Source organism: Mesocricetus auratus, unplaced genomic scaffold (genome assembly GCF_017639785.1).
Source record: "Mesocricetus auratus isolate SY011 unplaced genomic scaffold, BCM_Maur_2.0 Super-Scaffold_100003, whole genome shotgun sequence".
Taxonomy (NCBI): Eukaryota; Metazoa; Chordata; class Mammalia; order Rodentia; family Cricetidae; genus Mesocricetus; species Mesocricetus auratus.
In genome coordinates this window covers 16,981,701-17,003,617 of record NW_024429188.1, presented here as the reverse complement: position 1 = coordinate 17,003,617, position 21,917 = coordinate 16,981,701, and the positions used below count along the sequence as shown (strand labels likewise).

Here is a 21,917-nt window from a genome sequence, read left to right as displayed (position 1 = left end):
TTTATCCAATTCAATCAGATAAAACTAAGCTATGCAAACAAAAGAAATTGTAAAACTTTTTAAAATTCATTCAGGCTAGCCTTCCCTCAAACTAGGAATTACCCTGTCTCCCAAGAGCTGGTTAATATATATGTGTGTGTGTGTGTGAGAGAGAGAGAGAGAGAGAGAGAGAGAGAGAGAGAGAGAGAGAGAGAGAGAGAGAGAGAGAGAGAGAGAGAGAGAGAGAGAGAGAGAGAGAGAGAGAGAGAGAGAGCGCATGAGCATCATCAGACTTGGCAGTAAGCATCTTTACCTGCTGAGGCATCTCACCAGTCCCCCATTCATTTTATTTATACACTAACACCTTCCTTTTCAACTTTTAGGGTTTTGTTTTCTTTGATGCAGGGTTTCATTATGTTACCCTGGGTGGCCTTGAACTTGCTATGTTAATCAGGCTGGCCTCAGACACAGAGAGATCCAACTTCCTCTACCTCCTGAGTGCTGGGATTAAAGGTATGCCCTGCCATGTCTCTTTTCAACTTTTGGGTTCCTTTTGTTTGACTGGTTTGGGTTTGGCTTTTTTTATATTATAAACGTTGTTTATGTGGACTGGAGAGATGGCTTAGAGGTTAAGAGCACTGGCTGCTCTTCTAGATGTCCTGAGTTCAATTCCTAGCAACCACATAGTGACTCTCAACACTTCATAAGGAGATTTGGTGCCCTCTTCTGGCGTGTAGGCATACGTGCAGGCAGAACACATAGTAAATCTTTTTGTTTGTTTGTTTTTCGAGACAGGGTTTCTCTGTATTGCTTTGGAGGCTGTCCTGGAACTGGAACTGTAGACCAGGCTGGTCTCGAACTCATAGAGATCCGCCTGCCTCTGCCTCCCGAGTTCTGGAATTAAAGGTGTGTGCTACCAATGCCAGGCCATAGTAATAAATCTTTAAAAAACAAAAAAACAAAAACTTCAGTTAAAAAAAACTTGGTTATGTGTATGGGTGTTTTGCTTGAATGTTTGTCTATGGACCACTTGCATGCCTGGTGCTTATGGAGGCCAGGAGAGGGCATCAGAGCCCTTAAAACGGGAGTTATAGTCAGGTGTTGGTGACACATGCCTTTAGTCCCAGCAGCCAGGGAGGTAGAGGCAGACGAAACTGTGAGTTCGACGAGGTCAGCCTGATCTGCAGAATGAGTTTCAGGACAGGCTCCAAAGTAATACAGCAAAACCCTGTCTCAAAAACCAAAAAAAAAAAAAAAAAAGATGATTGTAAGCCATAGATCCTGGAAAATCAAACCCAGGCCCTCTGCAAGACCCATCTGTGCTCTTAACTGCCGAGCTATCTCTTGTCAACTTCCGAACATACTGGTGTTTCTTTCACTTTTGTTGAAATGGAATATGAAGTTTGCAAGTGAAAAATTATCACCAGGGAGATGTGGTCCAAGAGCACACAGTTTCAGTTAGATAGGTAAGTTACATTTTCAAGATCTATTGCACAGCATGGTGGCCATGGTGAATAGTAGCATCTATTCCAAATGTTTGAAAAGAGTAGCTTTTACATGATCTCACTACAAATAAATGGTGTGTGAGGTGATGGAGATGTTAACTAGCTTGATATCACCATTCAACAATATGTACTTATACAAAAATATATACTGCATTCCATCAATGTATACAGCTATTGTCAGTAAATAAGAAACACGACAGTTATCACCCAGCTCCCTTCAGTCAGAATAAGCAATGTGAACCATCACACAGTTTACCACTGGCTTTAGTGATGAACAACAAATACCTTTTGTTTAAACTACTTTTTTGGACACCAGTGTAATCAGTACAATATAAGAATATTCAGCCTGGTGGTGGTGGCACATATGTTTAATCCCAGTACTTGGGAGGCAGAGGCAGGTGGATCTCTAAGTTTGAGGCCAGCCTGGTTTACAGAGTGAGTTCCAGGACAGCCAGAGCTACACAGAGAAACCCTGTCTCAAAAAAACAAAAACCAAAAGGAATATTTAGGGAAAAACTTTTAGAAGCAGTCCTGTGGGCTTCTCATGCTTTAATCCCAGCACTCTGGAGGCCGAGGCAGGCAGATACTGTGAGTATGAAGCAGAATGGTCTAGATAGCATGCTTTAGGCTACAACGGTATAACCTGGTCACAAGAGGGGGGGAAGTCACTCTTCCATCCACTTTGAGCTGTGCTAATCCCCACCCCCAACTCTGCTAAAGCATATCAGTTCCTCATTCCTTCTGTCTCATCAGACTTGAACAACATCTGTACAAGGTCAAACCAATCCAGCAACCTATAAGCACCCATCTCATGCATCTTAATTATCTTCAGAGTTTACTGTGTCATAAGTTGCAACTTCTGTGCACAAATGATGGAGTCTGGCATCCCCAAGGACCAATCACACGGATGTATCAGGCAGTGGTCAGTTCCGTATCTTATTGCCCTCTAAAGTTTTCCCACATAATTTCTTCTTTAAAAAACTGTTTTGCCAGGCATGGCAGCAGACACCTTTAATCCTATCACTCAGGAGGCAGATGCAGATGAATCTCTGTGAGTCCACATAGTAAAACCCTGTCTGACAAAAACTGGAAGGTGGGGCAAAACACATTTCCATTAAGAGGCAGGTAAAGTCACCAAGGATGATTTTTCCTTGGAGTTCAGGGGTGATGTGGAGTTAATGGCTCAAATCATTATTTTAATAGGAGCAAAAGCTACAATGTACTGAAATAAAAATGCCCCTTCCCCTAAAAAAATTACTTTTTTCTTTTTTTGGTTTTTTGAGACAAGGTTTCCTTGTGTAGCTTTGAAGCCTGTCCTGGAACTAGCTCTTGTAGAGCAGGTTGGTCTCAAACTCACACAGGTCTGCCTGCCTCTGCCTCCAGAGTACTGAGACTAAAGGCGTGCACCACCACCACCTGACAAAAAATACTTTTTTAAAAATAGGGTTTTATGTAGTAGAGGCTGGCTTTAGACCATGTAGCAGAAGATGGCCTTGAACTTCTGTACCCCTGCCTCCACCTCTCAAATGCTGAGATTACTCATGTAGGCCACCAGAGCTTTATTTTGAATGTGGTGTTGATGCTTGACTTTGTGCGTGCTAGGCAAGCATTCTACCAAGTGAGTCACATGGCCCAGCTCCATTTTTCTAAAACTCTACACTGTGAACATGGTTTCGTCAAATATTTATAAATCTAATTTTTGGAATAAAATTGAAGTTCTAGTCTCAAGTTAAGTGATGCAGACAAAGGGGGCCTGTTTATCTCGTCTTTCCCTAGGACAACACTGAAAATATACCTTGGACCTTGACTGTAAGTTTCCCCCAAAGATGATGAGCAAAGCAGAGAGGAGATGTCACCAACAAAGTGGCTGTGAGGGAAATGAGAGGCAGGGTTGGTCTTGGTATGTTTCAATTCTCCACATAGCATTGGTTCACACCATATTAAATACGGTTTTTAAATTTGTGTGCCAAAATTTATTTTATTTATTTATTTATTTTTATTTAGGTTAGAAACAATCTTGTTTCACATGTCAATCCCAGCTCCCTCTCCCTCCCCTCCTCCCCAGCCCTCCCCACTAGGTCTCCCAGTCACCTACCCAGTCTCCACTCTGATCCCCAAGGAGGGTGCGGCCCTCCATGGTGGATCTCCAGTAACTGTCATTTCATCCAGGGCAGGGCCTAGGCCCTCCCCCAAGAGTCCCAGCTGAGAGAGCATCCCATAGTGTGGCATGGGCACTCAAAATCTATTTGTACACCAGGGGTAAATACTACCCAAGGCCCCATAGATTATTACCTAGGCCTCCTCACTGACACCTACATTCAGGGGGTCTGGGTCAGTACCATGCTTTCTACACAGCCATCAATCTGGAGTCCAAGAGCTCCCCCTTGTTCAGGTCAGCTGTTTCTGTGGGTTAAACCAGCCCACTCTTAACTCCTTTGCCCATCAGTTCTCTCTTTCTGACACTGGATTCCAGGAGTTCAGTTCAGTGTTTGTCTGTGGGTATCTTCCTCTGCTTTCATCAGTTGCTGGATGAAGGTTCTGTTTTCTAGGCTCTCTGGCAGTGGGATTGTATGCTGCGTGTGGCAAAATTTAAAGATGGAAAAGTCTAGGGCTAGGATGATAACTCAATGGTTAAACTGCTTGTGCCCAATTGTGAGGACCAGAGTTTGAATTCCCAGAACCCATGCCAAATGCTAGGTAGATGAGGTGACCCCCCCCCGTAATTGCAGCCTAGGAAGCAGAGACAGGAGATCTCCAGAGAAAGACTAGCATCAGTAGCAAGCTCCGGTCTTGATTGAGAGACCAATAAATAGGGAGGAAGAGAGACTGAGCATGACTCCTGACAGCACCCTCAGACTTCCACATGTACATGTGCTCCCATGAGCATGCAAAAACCATGCACACCACACACACATGAAAAATGGAAACAGGGAAAAATAAAGCTGGACAATTTCATGTAAACATCCATATTTGCAACCTGACTTGCATCATTGAGACTCTAATGGCCATGATGGGCACATAATCTCATTGGACAGCAGGCTGGGTGGGTGAAAAAGCTGCCTCTTTGAAGTAGACCCACTTGCTCTTCACTGTTACTGTTTCCTTCAAACCCTGCCAGTCTCACTAATTCTCATTAGCCCCCTGGCCTGTAGATATAACCACATTGTGATTCCTGGGATCAAAGAATTAGAGGACCAGCACTGACTCCAGCACTTACTAACTTACGAAATCCTAAGTGTGTGCTTAGCATCATAGCTATGTAAACTGTACAACAGGGAGAGACAAGGCATAGAAGTGTTCTCCCACACAATATAGTTGAAAAGATGAACTCTGAAGGAAAAGAACCTTGGTTTGAACCCGTTGGCTATCTGTCATTGAGACCTAGTAGGCAAGGAGTTAGATGTGAGGTAACCATGGAAACAGCAGTTCTATGTTGGGAGCTGTGTCTCTTGGTTAGGAAGGGAGGTAAGATATGAGGAAACCAATGAAACTGTAACTGTACATTGGGAGCTTAGGCTCCTCTGATTCTCAATGCCCCATTGTAGTTCAACATCCTTGAAGCTGCAGACAGGTCTGTCTCCATGTATCAGAAACCCAGGCCACAGGAAACAAAGGGACTGGCTTCCACCCTGCTTGCTTGCTTACAAAGCCTGATGAACTTCCTCACTTGGCAAACATGCTCCTGGCAAGCTCCAGGCTTCATATAGTATTCCTTGCATTGGGAGTTTTTAGTATATTTATTTTATTTTATTTATTTATTTAATTTTAGAAGATTTATTTTTATTTCATGTGTATTGGTATTTTGCCTGTATGTATGTATGTGCATCACATGTGTATCCATGGAGGTCAGAAGAGGGCGTCAGATCCCCTATAACTAGAGTTATGGGTGGTTGAGAGTCACCATGTAGGTGCTGGAAACTGAACCTAAGTACTGTAGTAAAAGGTGAAAGATTTATATGATCTGAAGAGAAATCAGAATGTACCTAAGTATTTTAGAAGAGCAGTAAGAGCTCTTAATGGCTGATCCACTGCTCCAGCCCCACGTTGTGGTTTTGAACCCCCCTTTAAGAGGCAACTCCTAACTTTGTGCCCAGTCATCCCCATCCTTATTCATGGTGTTGTATGATCCTGTCCCCTGGAGCGTGAACTGGGGCTCATGACCTGTTTCTAAGGGAGGAAGTGGCAGGCTGTCTCTTTGGGGACTAACTAAGTTACAAAAAGACTGTCTGACATCCTGCTTGCCCTCTCTGATTTTTCTCACACGCTTGTTTGAAAAGTTTAATGAAGCCTGTTGCCACATGATAAGTGATCCTACAAAGAAGTCTTCAGAACAATAAAGTGGGGCGGCCTCTAGCTATCTCCACTTGAGTATGCAAAATACTTTGCCTAAGGAACCTTGGGATGAAACCTCATGACTGACACTTGCTCATAGCCCCATGAGAAACTCAGGTGCAGAGCATCCAGTTAAGCTGTGTCCAGATGTTCAGTCCACGGGCATGAACTGGCTCCTGTTATACCCCTGAGCCTGCCCTGCTGCCACCTCTTTTCTTACAATTGACACACGGTGCAAATATCACACAACTTCACACCTCTGTGAACATGCAGATTCCCTGTGTGTCACCTCCTCCAGGAAGCCTTTTCCTCTGCCCTATATAAACCCCACACACAGACACACACACACTTTTGGCTACCCTGCAATGATGAACTGGAACCTGGAACTGTAAGCTAAATAAGCCTCTTCAGGTCTTTTACTATCTTTGATCCCTTTGGAGTTGATTTGGGGACAAGAATGCTTATTTGTTTGAGGCAGGATCTCATGGAGCCTTGAATTCCTGATTCTTCTGCTTCTACCTCTCGAGTGCTAGGATTGCCCACATATACCACTATGTGTCTGTTGTGTTACTCCTTCCAAAGAATCGCTTTTTCATTCCACTGATTTCTGTTCTGCTCATTATCATGTCCTTCTTTCTTGCTTTGGATTTGATTTCTTCTTCTGGTGCAGCTTTTTAGGGTGGGAAGCTAAGTTTAGCAATGGGACAATGATCTTCTGTGTCATGGGCCTTTTCATCAATGAATTTCCCTCCAGACACTCCTTTAGCCGCATCCTATAAGGTTTGGCAAGATGCTTTATGTCACATAACCTCCCTGGGTTTTTTCCTTCACTTTATTCCAGATTATACAATATACTCTGCAGCAGCATTTCTTAGGGCATTTTCATTTTGTATTGTATTTCAAAACTCATAAATTATATTTTTCTCCCTAGAACTGTTCCTTGATTTTCTTCATTTCTAACCTGTCTTTGCTTTCTTTTATTATTTTCTTTACTTTTGATGCTCAGAAGCTCTATTTTTGCCCCTGTTGGAGTACTGTGGATTTTTTTGAGACAGGATGAAGAAATGACAATGAAGAATAAGCAGGAATTAAGAGGCAGTAAGTTACTGAAAGGAAAAAAAAACAGAGAGAGAGAAAGTTAGGGACTTATGAGAGGTTGATAGTATTCTACAGAAAATGATAACTGAGCACTATATAAGAGCTGCCATTTTTAGTTCTTTCTGAGAAAATGCAAACCAAGAAACTTCTCTAGAATTTGTCTTGCATGTTTATAAAGACAAGTCCTGACAAAAGTGTGACTGACTCCTAGAGACTGACTCACTCATGGAGACAGGATCAGAGGAATTTCTGTCAGCTAGGTCTGTAGCACCTAAATATCTATCATGATGAAAACATGAATTATTTGTTTCTCATCTGAGACTAATCCATGCAAATGAATAGGATAGGACTTCTTACATCTACAGTTCAAAAGAAAAAGAGACTAAACATTGTAAAACAGCTATTGAATTCTGGTTGTGACACACATGCACTACCAGCACTTGGGAGGCTGAGGGATCAGGAGTTCAAGGTATCTTTGGCTACACAGAGAGTTGGAGGCTAGCCTTGGCTACATGAAATCCGGTCTCAAGCAAAACAAAACAAAATCTTAGCTATTTAACTCTGAAAACTCTTGGGCTTAACTCATTTGGCTAAGAAAACCCATTGAACAGCTTCCTACGATTTCCAACTCAACACAGAGATGATAAATTGTCAGCCTGCTACGTCTATCAAGGGCTTTCACAGCTGACCAACACCGTAGGATCTGCAGACAAAAAGAAAGACTACCAGGATGCTATGACTAAGCTCTTGAGGGACTTCCAAGTATAACCAGAGTGAATGTGTGCACGTCGGCACCCACAGCTAGGCAGAGTGAATGTGTGCAGGTAGGCACCCACAGCTAGATCTGCATGTTAGGCCAATAGGGATAACAGTAGAGCTCTAGCACACTAATAGTGATTTAGTTTGCTGTTTTGAAATCTTCTGGAATTCTTTCACATGGGATGATATGAGCTTCCAGTTGAAATGGGAACAGATTCTGTAGAGTTTTGGGAAAAGTATGAGAAAAGTGTTCACAAGCCTGTAAGAAAAAGAAGCAAATTCCTTCTTTGTTTGAAGCATATTAAGTAACACAGTCAGAACAGGGTGGCAAGATGGCTCAGTGGGTAAAAGGATTTGCTGTGCAAGCATTAGGAGCTGGGTTTTAATCCCTAGCATCCACACAAAAACTGGACATGGACACGCATGCTTGTAACCCCAGCATCAGAATAGAGAAAAAGGATCCCAACATTTTAATAGCTGGCCAGGCTAGCTTACATGAAAGTTTGGGTTCAGTGAGAGACCCTGTCTGAAGGGAATAAGGTGGCTAGCAATAGAGGAAGACACCTGACTTTTTTTGGTTGTTTGAGACAGCATTTCTCTGTATTGTTTTGAAGGCTGTCCTGGAACTCGCTCTGTAGACCAGGCTGGCCTCAAACTCACAAAGATCCACTTGCCTCTGCCTCCCCAGTGCTGGGATTAAAGTCTTACGCCACCAACACCCGGCTAACACCTAACATTTTTTGTGGCCTCTGCATGCACGTACATGGGTACAAATATCTGCATATACTACACACGCACATGCACCTGCACAGGACAAAGCTGAGAATGGGAGATGTCGATATTCTAGCACAAAAGTACACATTTGAATACCGAATCATAGCAGAGAAGGATACTAGAAGGAAGATAACCACAGAGAGACACCAATGGAAGAACAGTCTGTTTGCAGTTAAAGGAGCCAAAGAGGCCAGGGCACCATAGCTAAGCAAATAAAACAAAGAAACATCTGATATTTCCAAACCACTTAAATATGCCCATGCTTTTAAATCATGCATTTTTACCTTGTCCAGAATCACTATTACAGATTCATCAGAAAAAGCCATTTTCTTTGAGCTTAGGAACTGTCAACATCAGTTCTAATGGTATCCGAGGCCTGATAATCTTCATGAATGGTGTTGTGTACACTATAGGACCTTTAGCACCATCCCTGGTCCAGAATCACTAAATGCTACCTGTATTCTCCTTCCCCAATAGTTGAAATACCCAAAAATGTCTACAGAGTTTCCTGAGAATCCCCAGTCCAGGGACTGTGGGTGGGGAGGAAATGGAGCCATGGGAGGAAGGTGTCAGAACTATTTGTAATTGAGAACCACTACATTAGCTATGCTATTTTGAAAAATAATTGTTTCAAAGTAATCATTATTGGGCATCATCAAATTCACAATGTTTTGTTTGAGATGTGATCTCTCTGTGTGCAGTGCTGGATGTTCTGGAACTTGCTCTGTAGATTAGGCTGGCCTTGAACTCACAGAGATCCACCTGTTTCTGCCTTCCGAGTGCTGGGATTAAAGGTGTGTGCCACCATACCCTGCAAAACTAAGTGATACTGTTTAACAAGACTAGCTTGATATAAATTTCTTATTTAATATGTGACTCATCTTAACTAGTTAAGACCATAATCTAGTACACGCAAATATTATTTTTGCCCCATTTCAGGTATATTGCAATCTGATAAGTTAAATGTGATTAATACTATTTATATTTAATATGGTTCATTTAAAGTCAGCAAGCAGAGGAAAATTTGTACATATTGAATATATACATAAAAATTAATTTCTGGCAAAATTAAATTTCACATATTCTCTTCTATGCTGGTTATAGAATTCCCATATAATACAATATCACTTGTATTGGATGGAAGAACTGATCATAAAGACATTTTACACATATTCAAAAAGTAAAACAAGTTGAGTTTCCTATCACTGTTAATAAAGAGGTTACTAGTACCATGGAGACTGCCTGTTGTGTCCTATTTTGGTATAACATAGTTCCCTTCCCTTCACTATACAAATGACAACCAGATCTTGCTTTTACCTGACTTGTCTGTAGAATCTTCAAATTCCACAAGGAAAGAGTACCCATTATTCCAGATGTGGAGGCAGGTGGCTGGGTCATAAGAGATAGTGAGTGGTTTTAAGCCAGGGTCATAAACACTGTCCCTCCATCGGATGTTGATGGGTGACTGCCGATCACCCGCAGGAACAAGGTCCAAGTTCTCCCAGAGTGGAGGTACTACAAGAGAGCAAGTCTGCACAGTTAGCAAAAACAACCACTATCTAGCACCACACATAAGACCATCCCATTTGGGAAGAAACCAAAGAGCTGTGAAGGCAGCTCACAGTCTCAGAAATTAGCTATTTGGGGCCTTAATCAACTGTGTAAAGCAGATCAGGGTATGCCAGAGAGCATCTTGCAGGGGAGTCTTTGTTCTGTCATCTCATAAAACTAACCCATTTCAACCTGTCTGCTAATGTGACCTGAAGCCAGTACCATCAGTTCTGTGGAAGTAGCAAAATACGTGGGGATTAGAGTGTGGAAACAGTTTTCACAAATGCTGCTTTATGTTTCATTGTAATTTCTTGAACTCCAACCAACTAAACTGGTTAATAAAAAAGGTCAAGTGAACTTTCAATAACAGACTTTATCTAGACAAAGGAAACAGAGTTAGAACTGTTAGAAAGCAACCTTTAATTCAGTATTATCAGTTTTCAGTTGTTTGACAAGTATAGCCTGCCTCCTAGAAAATGATAGTGCCACATAAGTGTGCATTCTACAAACAACTGTGAGGACTAAGCAGCCACCCTATAAGGCCTGTATAGACACCAGCACCACTGAGGTCCCTCAAGTCCACAGTTTGTCACAAGAATGTGTACACAATCTCTTAAGGTATAGAATACAGTTTGTCCAAAACAGGTACTGACTATATGGCTTGTGCTGGTCCCTCCTCCAGAGAGCCAAGTCCAGGTCTTTGCAGCAATAAGTATCTGCAGACTTCTTGATGACAACACAGACAGACCTGGTAAGCCACCCAAAATGAACAGAACCCACACCTATCAAATTGGGGTGGTCTGCCTTGTCAAACTGGATGGATGCATGTAAAAGAATCTAAATAGATCCATATTTACCACCCTGCACAAAACTCAACTCTAAATGTATCAAAGACCTCAACATAAAACCACATACAGTGAACTGGATAAAAGAGAAAGTGGGGAATGGCCTTGAATGCATTGGCACGGGAAAAGACTTTCTGAACAGAACACCATTAACACAGGTACTAAAATCAACAATTAATACATGGGACCTTATGAAACTGAGAAGCTTCTTCACAACAAAGGACACCATCATTCAGACAAAGCAACAGCCTAAAGAATGGAAAAAGATTTTTACCAACTACACATCTGATGGAGGACCAATATTCAATATATATAAAGAATTCAAGAAACTAGATATCAAGAAAACAAATGACCCAATTAAAAATGAGGTACAGCATTACACAATGAAGTACTCAGTGGAAAAAACAACGGAATCTTGAAATATGCAGGCAAATGGATGGCACTAGAAGAAACCATCCTGAGTGAGGTAATCCAGTCACAAAAAGACAAACATGGAATGTACTCACTCATATATGGATTTTAGACATAGAGCAAAGGATTACTAGCCTACAATCTACATTGCCAGAGAAGCTAGGAAACAAGGAGGACCATAAAAGAGACATACATGGTCCCCCAGAGAAGGGGAAAGGGACAAGATCTCCTGACCTAACTGGGAACATGGGGGGAGGGGAGAGAGTTAGGAAAAAGATAAGGGGAGAAGAGGAGGGGAGAGGACATGAGGTGGCAGGAAGGTTGAGTTGGGGGAGGAATAGAGGAGAGTAAGAAAAGAGATACCATAATAGAGGGAGCAATTATAGGTTTAAAGAGAAATCTGGCACTAGGGAAATGTCCAGAGATCTACAAGGATGACACCAACTAACAGTCTAAGCAATAGTGGAGAGGTTACCTTAAATACCCTTCTCCAATGAAATTGATAACTACCTTATATGCCATCCTAGAGCCTTCATCCAGTAGCTGATGGAAGCAGAGGCAGACACCCACAGCTAAACACTGAGCTGAACTGGAATCCAGGTGCAGAGAGGGAGGAGTGATGAGCAATAGGATCAAGTCCAGGCTGGAGAAACCCACAGAAACAGCTGACCTGAACAAGGGGGAGCTCATGGACTCCAGACTGATAAACTGGGAAACCAGCATAGGACTGATCCAGAACCCCTGAACATGGATGCCATTCTGGAGGTCTAGACAATCTATGGGGCCTCTGGTAGTGGATCAGTATTTATCCCTAGTACATGAATGGACTTTGGGAGCCCATTCCACACAGAGGGATACTCTCTCAGCCTAGACACATGGAGGAGGGTCTAGGCTCTGCTCCAAATGATATGACAGACTTGGAAGATCCCCATGGAAGGCCTCACCCTCCCTGGGGAGCAGAAAGGGGATGGAATAGGAGGTCAGTTGGGGGGCAGGGAAGGAGGGAGAGGGAACTGGGATTGACATATAAAACAAGCTTGTTTCTAATTCAAATAAACAAATAAACATAAAAATAAAAATGGGGTACAGATATAAACAGAATTCACAATGGCCATCAGGCAAATGGAAATCAAAATGACTTTGATATTTCACCAGTCAGAATGGCTCAGATCAATAACACAAGCTCATGTTGGAGAGTATGTGGAGTAAAGGAAACACCCATTCATTGCTGGTGGGAGTGCAAACTTTTGCAGCCACTATGGAAATCAGCATGGTGGTTCCTCAGGAAGATGGTAATTGATCATCTCAAGATCCAGCTTTACCATTCCTGGCATATACCCAAAGATGCTTCATCCTACCACAAAGACACTTGCTGTTCTATTCATAATATCCAGGCACTGGAGACAACCTAAATGCCCCTCAACAGAAAAATGGATGAGGAAAAGGTGGTACATTTACACAATGGAATATGACTCAGCTGTTAAAAACAAGACATCAGGAAATTTGAAGGCAAACAGATGGAATTTGAAAATAATCATACTGAGTGAAATAATCCAGACTCAGAAAGACAATAATGGTATGTATTTGCTTATAAGTCAATGATAACCAAGCTACAATCCATAGAACCACGGAGTAAGGAACTGGGGTGGGGGGTGACAGATATCCCTAGAAAAAGGAAATAGGACAGACAGTTATGGATGCATGGAGGTTGCTAGAACACGAGGATAAAGTGGAGAGGGGGAGGGAAAGGGGGGATAATAAAGGGACTATGGGGAAAGATAGCTAAAATTAAGGGCCATTTGAAGGGTAATATACTGGAAACCTAATACAGTAGAAGCTTCCTAAAGTATATACACATATGGAAGTGATCTAAATGAAATTGTCATAAATGGGAGAGACAGAGCCTCAACTGGCCATCTCTTGCCAGCAAATGAAACTTCCAGTATAGTACTGAGAATGGGTTACAATCTAATTGGTCAAGGGGTTTCATGGGGACCCCCAAATAACCCAGGCTGTTGCTAAGATTATAGGTGCTTTCCACAAACTTGTGACAAGGCCCTATTACTGAAGACAACACCTGTACAACTCATTGAACATACAGAAACTGAGCTGATGCCTGCATAGAGTCTTCACCCCTAGGATCTAGCATCTTTGATTCTACCAAAACAGAAACCAGCCTAGCCACAAAGCCTTTGATCTACAATAGTGTTCTGCCTGCACGATATGCCAGGTCAATGGTGGCACAAGATGAAAGTCATACCTGATGTTCCTTGGGTGAACAAGAACCTAAAAATAGATAACCCAGGTATCCAGTCTAAAACTAAATACTACAGTTCTACTGAAAGAACATGGCAATAAAACGACTCCTAATAACATTCTGCTCTACTCATGGATCAGTGCCTTGTTCAGCCATCATCAGAGGCTTCCTCCTGAAGTAGATGAGAACAAATACAGAGACCCACAGCCAGACAACATGCAGAGAGTGAGAAACCTTGCAGCATTCATTCCTAAATGGGATGTGTTCATCAAATCCTTCCTCGGGGCTCAGGGAGGCCTGTGGAAAAGGACGTAGAAAGAATCAGAGAGGATAAAGTACACTGAGAAAACAAGGTCCAACGAATCAACATTGTCAAAGCTCACATGAACTCAGAGACTGAAGCAACATGCACTAGTCTGCACCAGATGGGGCCTTAGAGATAAAAGAAAAGTGAGCACATGTCCCCACCCCTAACCCAGCAGTATCTCCAATTGATAATCACTTGCAAATGAAAATTTAGTTTTCTCCAAGGGAGCCTCTAGCAGTACATGGCCAACAGAAAACGAACAGCATCTTTAGAGGTTCCTTTTTTTTTAAATCTTTGTTTGTTTTTTGAGACAGGGTTTCTCTGTGTTGCCCTGGCTGTCCTGGAACTCGCTCCATAGCTCCATAGACCATTCTGGCCTTAAACATCTGCTTCTGCCCGTGGAGTGCTGAGATTAAAGGTTTCCACCACCACCACCACCGGACTTATTTTTTACTTATATATTTTTAATTTTTTTCTCCTTTTTAACCCTACAGGTCCTTTATGTATATACTATGGCTTGCAGTGTAATGTTTTTATGGGATTCCTTCCTGAGTATGTGAACAAGTGGGTCACTGCATCTGTATCTGTTTCTAGTGCCTTTTCTTGGAGTCTTTTCTTTCTGTTTGTTTTGTCCTATTCCAATATGTTAGTTTTTCTTTTATCTATATATCACATTATATATTATTCCTTAGAAGCCTATTTGTTTTCTAGCCTACATAGGTCTACATAGTGAATTCCAGTGAATTATATAGCAAGAACTATATAAAGAGACCCTAACTAAAACATAAAAAGAAATAATAATAACAATAACCTGTTTGTTTTCTAATGAGACAGAAAAGGGGTGGATTTGGATCAAGGGAAGGCGGAGAGGAACTGGGAGTAGAGGGAAGGGAAACAGTAATCAGTATATATTATATTTTTAAAAACTGTTTTTGTGGGTTTTTTGTTTTAGTTTTTCAAGACAGGATTTCTCTGTGTACTCCTGGCTGGCCTGGAACTCACTCTGTAGACCAGGCTGGCCTCGAACTCACAAAGATCTGCCTGTCTCTGCCTCCCTAGTGCTGGGATTAAAAATGTGCACCACCATCTGCTTTTTGCTGCAGGCTGCACTAGGTCAACTAGCCTGGGTAGTGCTGGATAGCTTCTCTGGGTAGTGACAATAAGGGAAAGCTGGTGTGTTGACAACTCCAGCTACCACCCAGACCCAGAAACAGGGCTAGGAGTTGGCCCACCCTAACATCTGCCTCGTCTATGAATTGTTAGAGAAGGTAAAGGGGATGAAGCTACAGATCTAAAACAGTAGGATCTCCACCACACAGGACAAAAGCAGGATATCCAAGAGGAGCGGGAGCCCATTATTGGTGGTGTAGCAGAGATCAGGGGCCCCGAGCCAGACCAATGACTTGTGGCAATCAACACTTGCAAGTAAAGATGAATGAACTAAAGGGTAAACTGTGTGAGTCAATGGGCTATACTACAACTTCCATGACAAAATTCCTCTCTCTTTTTTCCTTTTGTTTGTTTTGTTTGTTTGTTTTTTAATTTGGTTTTTTTGTGGGATGGGGGTTGCAAGGCCAGAGGGTAGGTGCGAGGGGGGAGGATAAGTGGGATTGGAATGCACGATGTAAGATCCACTAGTAATTAATAAAAGTTAGAAAAAATCTATTTTCAATAAAAGGAAAAAATTGAAGCACCAAGAATGGACAGAATCAAGGCCAACAAGAAAAGGAGAGGAAACAGGGCCTTACTGGTTCAGTGCTTGTTGCTCTTCCAGAGTACCTGAATTTAGTTCCCAGTATCCACACCAGGGAGCCAACAACCACATGAAACTCCAGCTCCAGGAGATCTGACTCCCTCTTCTGGCCTCTACAGGTTGCTGCACAGTTATATACACATACATATAAATAAAAATTAAATAAAACCTTAAAAAAAGCAGGAGCAACATAAATGGACAGAAGTTAGCAGCAATGCCCTGTGTATCTTGCCCCACCACTGACTCTAAGGGTTTGATTAAAATAGCTGTGTTACTAGCCAGGAAAATGTCCCCTATATGTTGCTGTCATCTTCATTCTCTTATTAACACAAAAACAGAGTCCTGTCTCTGGTTCACTATTACAGAGATGATATATCGCTTCCTTTTGGTACCTGCCCAAAGCTAAAATTCTCCAAATATTTGGTTTTTTGTTTTGTTTTTGTTTTGTTGTTGTTTTTCGAGACAGGGTTTCTTTGTATTGCTTTGGAGCCTGTCCTGGCACTCACTCTGTAGACCAGGCTGGCCTTGAACTCACAGAAGTTCGCCTGCCTCTGCCTCCCAAGTGCTGGGATTGAAGGCGTACACCACCAACATCTGGCAAATTCTCCAAATCTTATCCTTAATTTTTTTGTTTGCTTGATTTTATTTTACCAATAATGTCCCGGCAGATATGGAGTTCTCCTGAGGGTGCAAACCAATTGTTCTCAACATTAGGAAGGATTTAGCCCACTAAGAGACAATTTCCAGATGATGCAGGACAAAACTGGCATAGGGTTCTACTGCCCTCTACTGGATAAAGTCCAAAATGCTGATAAACACCATTCCCTGTACACGATTGACAGACTCCCCAAAGCAAGAATTATCTTGCCCAAAATGTCCCTAATGCCAGAATTGAGAAACTTTCACCTAGAACCAAAAACTATACATGAACTCACGATCTGGTTCACAGCCCAGTCGGTTTCAAAGATTCCTGGCCCAAGGAAATCTTCTATCTGGCATCTCTGACATCTTCAGACTATGGCCTTAGAATTAACAGTTTAAAAGCCAACAAGTCCAGCATGGTCTACAGGGTGAGTTCCAGGAAAGCTGGGGCTGTCACACAGAGAAACACTGTCTCGAAAAAACCCACACCAAAGCTAAAACCAAACCAAAACAAAAAACACACAAAGTCAACAGGTGAGCATCTCCTGTGAAGATCATGGAAGAGCTGGAATGCTAGTTATCAGGTCCCTAAAATAATGCCCTTGGTCAACTTTAATTGTTCAACATTTCATTCAGAAAGTGGGAACTCTAAATTTTCACATCCACGCAAGCAAACACCAGTCTAAGAAAATCGGGCTGGGCCTACACCTTCAACTTCTCTCTTTGATTACAGTGCTACACTCAATTCATATTGTTTTGCAGGTTCAGCTTCCATCAGACATCATTTCATCCTATCCCGTTACTAATCTATACCATGGAGAGTGGGAAGTCTTGGTACACTTAGCTTTTTGTCAAGAGCTTGTTTTTCAAAAGATACGCTGTTATTCTCCTCTCCTCCTTTCTTTCTCCTTTTAAACAAAAAGCAGATGGAAATAATTTACTGGTACTTGCCGATCTTTCTCCCTTGAAACAGGAAGATTATTTTGTGTTTTAAGAGGTTTTATTTTCACATATTTCTTATAGAAAATAAAACAGCAATGATCGTGTCAAACACAGCTCACCTTAGAGTCAGATTGTTGATAAGTCTGTGTAATTACTATGGTGTTAGCTCAGTGGTAGGGTGTTCATCTCCCAGGCATGATTCAATGCCCAGGACTGCAAATAATACCTATTATAATAATAAAAGATTCTGCAGCTAATAAACATCAATACTTACGTTTTTTAAGATTTTGTCTCAGTTAGGGTTTCTATGGTCTAAAGAGACACCATGACCACAGCAACCGTTTTTTAAAAGTTTTTTTATTTATTTATTTTTATTTTACGAGCATTGGTGTTTTGCCTGCATGTATGTCTGTGTGAAGGTGTTGAATCCACTGAAACTGTAGTTACAGTTGTGAGCTGCCATGTAGGTTCTGGGAATTGAACCTGAATCCTCTGGAAGAGTAACTAGTGCTCTTAACTGGCTGAAACATCTCTCCGGTCCCCCACAGCAACTGTTATAAAGAAAATCATTTAATTGGGGCTAGCTTACAGTTCAGAGATTTAGGCCATTATTGTCATGGCAGGAAACAGTATACAGGCAGACACAGTGCTGGAGAAGGAGCTGAGAGTTCTACATTTTGATCTGAGGCAGCAGAAGGACACTGCCACACTGGGCATAGCTTGAGTATATGAGACCTCAAAGCCCACCCCCACAGTGACACACTTCCTCCAATGAGGCCACAACTCCTAATAGTGCCACTCCTTATGCTCCAAGCATTCAAACACATAAGTCTATGAGGGGCCATTCCTATTCAAACCACCACAGATTTATTTTTTGATATTTATGCATATGGTTGCTTTGCCTTCATGGCTATGGATTACATGCATCTTTTCAGCCCCTCAAACTTTTAGATTCCATGTTAACTATACATTTGATCTCAACTCTTATTTGTTTAGCTTTGGTGTAGTGTGTCCTTTGGAACTGTGTTAATCTCTGTGGGCTCTATAGCAGAATATCATAGAATGGGTGGCTCATAAACAAAATAAATATAATTTTTCTCACAGTTCTAGAGTTTGGAAAGCCCAACAAAATGCACCAGCAGATCTGGTGTCTGCAGATGGCTACTTTCTGGTTTGTAGACAGCTGTCTTTCTAGTGTTATGTCACTCCAGTCTTTATAATAGGGCACTTATCCCATTCATAAGTGCAGAGCTCTCTTCATCTTATTGCCTCCCAAAGGCCACATCTCCTACCATCATCACGGGGATGTAAGGAATTCAACATACAAGTTTAAGGGGGATACATTCAGTTCACTGAAATCAGCTATTTCTCCAGCCTTAAGAGTTATCCATATTTCAGCCTTTGAAACATGAGAAGCACACTCATGCCTTAGCCCCTTTGCTCCTTCTACAAAAAGTAATATCCCCTCACTCAGTTCAAGGAATGACTCCCATTACCTTTAGGTCTTGGGCTTAATTGTTCCCTCCTTAGCAAAGTTTCCTTTAGTTCTATTATCGTAGGATTCTCCCATATCTTTAAAAAAAAAAACAGGGTCTCACCGTGGCTATCTGGGAACTCACTATGTATCACAGACCAGGCTGGCCTCAAACTCACAGTGACCCACCTGCCTCTGCTTTCCCAGTGCTGGGATTAAAAGTGTGATCCACAATACCCAGCGGTTTTTTATCACAACATTAATCTTTATTCACAGGTATAGTTAAAATTGTATGCTTAACTATCTGCCTCTTCCACTACTGTGCAAGCGAGCCTGTCTTTCAATCAGTATTCGTGGCTCAGATGAATAAGAGAAATAGCACTATGAAGGCTGTGAAGGTGGTACGCTCATGGATGGAATTATTGTGGCTTGAGCCAGGATGACAACAGATGTGCTACGGTGGGGACAGGAAAGTTCACAAGGCCTCAACCCCAGATAAAGATACAGGCAACTTAGGAATTCTAAGAGTGGGAGAAATTGTCTCCCTCAAGAAAGAGGTCATTAAGTGATTATCCAGTACCAAATGGTCAGCCCTGAAAACATACATACAAGTAACATGATACAGACTGAGTAGGTTGTACTTACATATTTAGGAATATACATGTGGCCATGAATTTGAAAAATAGCAAGGAGGAATATATGGAAGGGTTTGGAGGGAAGAGGTGAGGAGGAAATGATGTGATTATATTATAATCTCAAATATTAAAAAACAATTTAAGGAGGGAAACGTTACAGTTGTCAGCCAGAAAGAAAGTGGTCCTGAAGCAAGGCTTGATAATAGTTGGGAAAATGTCTGCAAGAAACCCAAGGGTATTTGAAAAGTGAAGACACGAGGAAGGAAGATATAAATGATTGATATCAAACCTACATGGGATATAGATGAAAGGAACAGGGCTAACTGAAGCACAGGGAGCTTTGGGACAGGAAGATAGCATATAAAGAGATGCAGTTCTCTTCCCTTCTTCCAACTCTCCTATCTTCTATCCTATTAAATTTAAACTGGCTCTAACTACTTGTTCTGGTCCCTGGTCCCTCTTTGTGCCTGAGCTTTTTGGTGTGATGCCCATTTAGTTCATGTAGCTAGTGTAAATTGGGATGTGCTATAAATGAATGACAGTAGGGTCTTTGAAGGGTAAGCACAAAATCATGCAAAAAGTTCACTTACAGTTCTTAAAGTGATTTCAGGGTTAGAAATATAATATCTTTGATATATTAGGTTAACTAAAATATATAAAAAGAATTAACTTATTTGTTTATTTGAACTGTTAAATTATTATTTATTGTTTATTTACTGAATGTATATTGGTGCATTCCCATATGTGGAATATGGGAATATGTGTATATTCTCCATATGTGTCTGTTTGCTTACATATATGTCTGTGTACCACGTGCATGCATGCAGCCTGCAGAGCCCAGAAGAAAATGTTAGATGCCCTGAGATTAGAGTTATAGACAGTTGTGTGCCCCAGCATTGGTACTGGGAATTGAACCTAGACCCTCTAGAAGAGCACACGGCCAATGCTCTTAACCGATGGCCCATCTCTCTAGCTTTTATTTGTACTTTAAAAAATGAAGAATTTGAAAACACAGAATTACCTATATGGCTCATATTTGTGACTCATGTTGCACATCTATTGAATAACACAATTTATGAATAATTCTTACAGTAATTACATGTAGCACCATCTATGAATAATTCTTACAGTAATTACATGTTAAAGACATCAACATCCAGAATATGCCAGATTAAATAGGATATATCACAAAAATTAATTAGTTTCCCTTTCCTAATCCACTAGGAAAGTAAGAATGACCACTGTGGCTTATCCCCCACCTGCCGGACAGCACTGCTCTCCATCCTCACTGGCTTTCTAGATTGTCTTTGTCTTGAGGGCTGTGCTTTTCCTACAGAGCCAGAGACCATCTTTGTAGGCTTTGGCCCAATGCTGAGATACACGGGCTCTCCTTAAGGCATTTCTGACCGTCATAGAAGCACAGGTTGCCTGATGTTGTTGTGACTAAGCAGTGGAATCCCATGCCATTACCAGTCATCACAGGGAATAAAGCCTGCATTTCCCGTGCTTAACTCCAGGGCGTTCGTTAGTCCTAGGGAGCTGAAGATAACCCAAGATCACCAAGAGATTCCAAGGAGCTCTCAATCTCAATTCCAGTTTGAAGCATCCAGAGCCTATGTCACCCAGGAGTTATCAATGGATTTTTGCTTGGTCTGTTTTTGAGACAGGGTCTCACTATGTAACTCAGGCTGGCCTGGATCCATAATCCTCCTGCTTTAGATTTCTGAATGCTTGTGTTAAAATGACAAGTGTGAGCCATTATGCCAAACTTTTAAAATACTTTTAAATGGGCTGGAGAGATGGCTCCATAGTTAAGTGCACTTGCTATTCTTGCACAAGGCACAAGTAGGGTTCCTGGCACCAACATCTGGAAACTCACAACCACCTGTAACTCCAGCTTCACCAGATCTGATTCCCTTTTGGCCTCAAAGGACACCCACATACATGGCACACATACACATGTACACATAAATAAAAATAGTAAAAAGAAAATGAAAAAAATGTCTTAAATATGTTCATTAATTTATTTTTGTCTATTTAATTATGTTTTTTGTTGCTGCCGGGATTACAATAAACAGTGTTGGCCACCATTCACCATGCCCAGCTACACAAAAATTTTTAACACAACTGAAGTTTCTTAAGAGACATTTTAAACATCATTTTGTTTTCTTGAGTCAAGGTGTCACTATGTGGCCCTGGCTATCACAGAACTTACTACGTACACCAAGTTGGCCTTGAACTCCTAGAGATTGGATGTCTCTGCCTCCGAAGTGCTGGAATTAAAGGTATGTACTACTACTCCGGATTTAACATAGGTTTATAAGTACAGAAAAATAAACAAGGAAAGAATAAGACGTTCCCAAGTGTAGGTATGAACATCTTAAAGGAGAATCACCTAAATAGCCCCTCTCAGATTTACTTATTTATTTGTTTATTTTTATCCATGTGTCCATATCTATGTCTGACATGTATAGGCTGTGTGTGTGTGTGTGTGTGTGTGTGTGTGTGTGTGTGTGTGTGTGTGTGTGTGTGCCTGTGCAGACCAGAAGAGGGTGTCAGGTCCTCTGGAGCTGGAGTTATAGGTAGAAATGAGCTACCCAACATAGGTGCTAGTTCTCTGCAAGAGCAGCAAGAACTCTTAACTGCTGAGCAG

General features: G+C 41.6%; 1 protein-coding gene across 2 annotated transcripts in view; it reads right to left on the bottom strand.

The window, feature by feature from the left end:
• The window catches only part of Ca5b (carbonic anhydrase 5B), a 53,461-nt gene that overhangs the window by 16,154 nt on the left and 15,390 nt on the right, over positions 1 to 21,917 (bottom strand). Inside the window, exon 3 of one of the 2 annotated variants that reach the window (XM_005074212.4) lies at positions 9,765 to 9,962. The exons of the other annotated variant lie outside the window; for it this stretch is intronic. Coding sequence (XP_005074269.1) covers positions 9,765 to 9,962 — 198 coding nt within the window. The remainder of the gene's footprint in view (positions 1 to 9,764; positions 9,963 to 21,917) is intronic. 2 annotated transcript variants of the gene reach the window in all.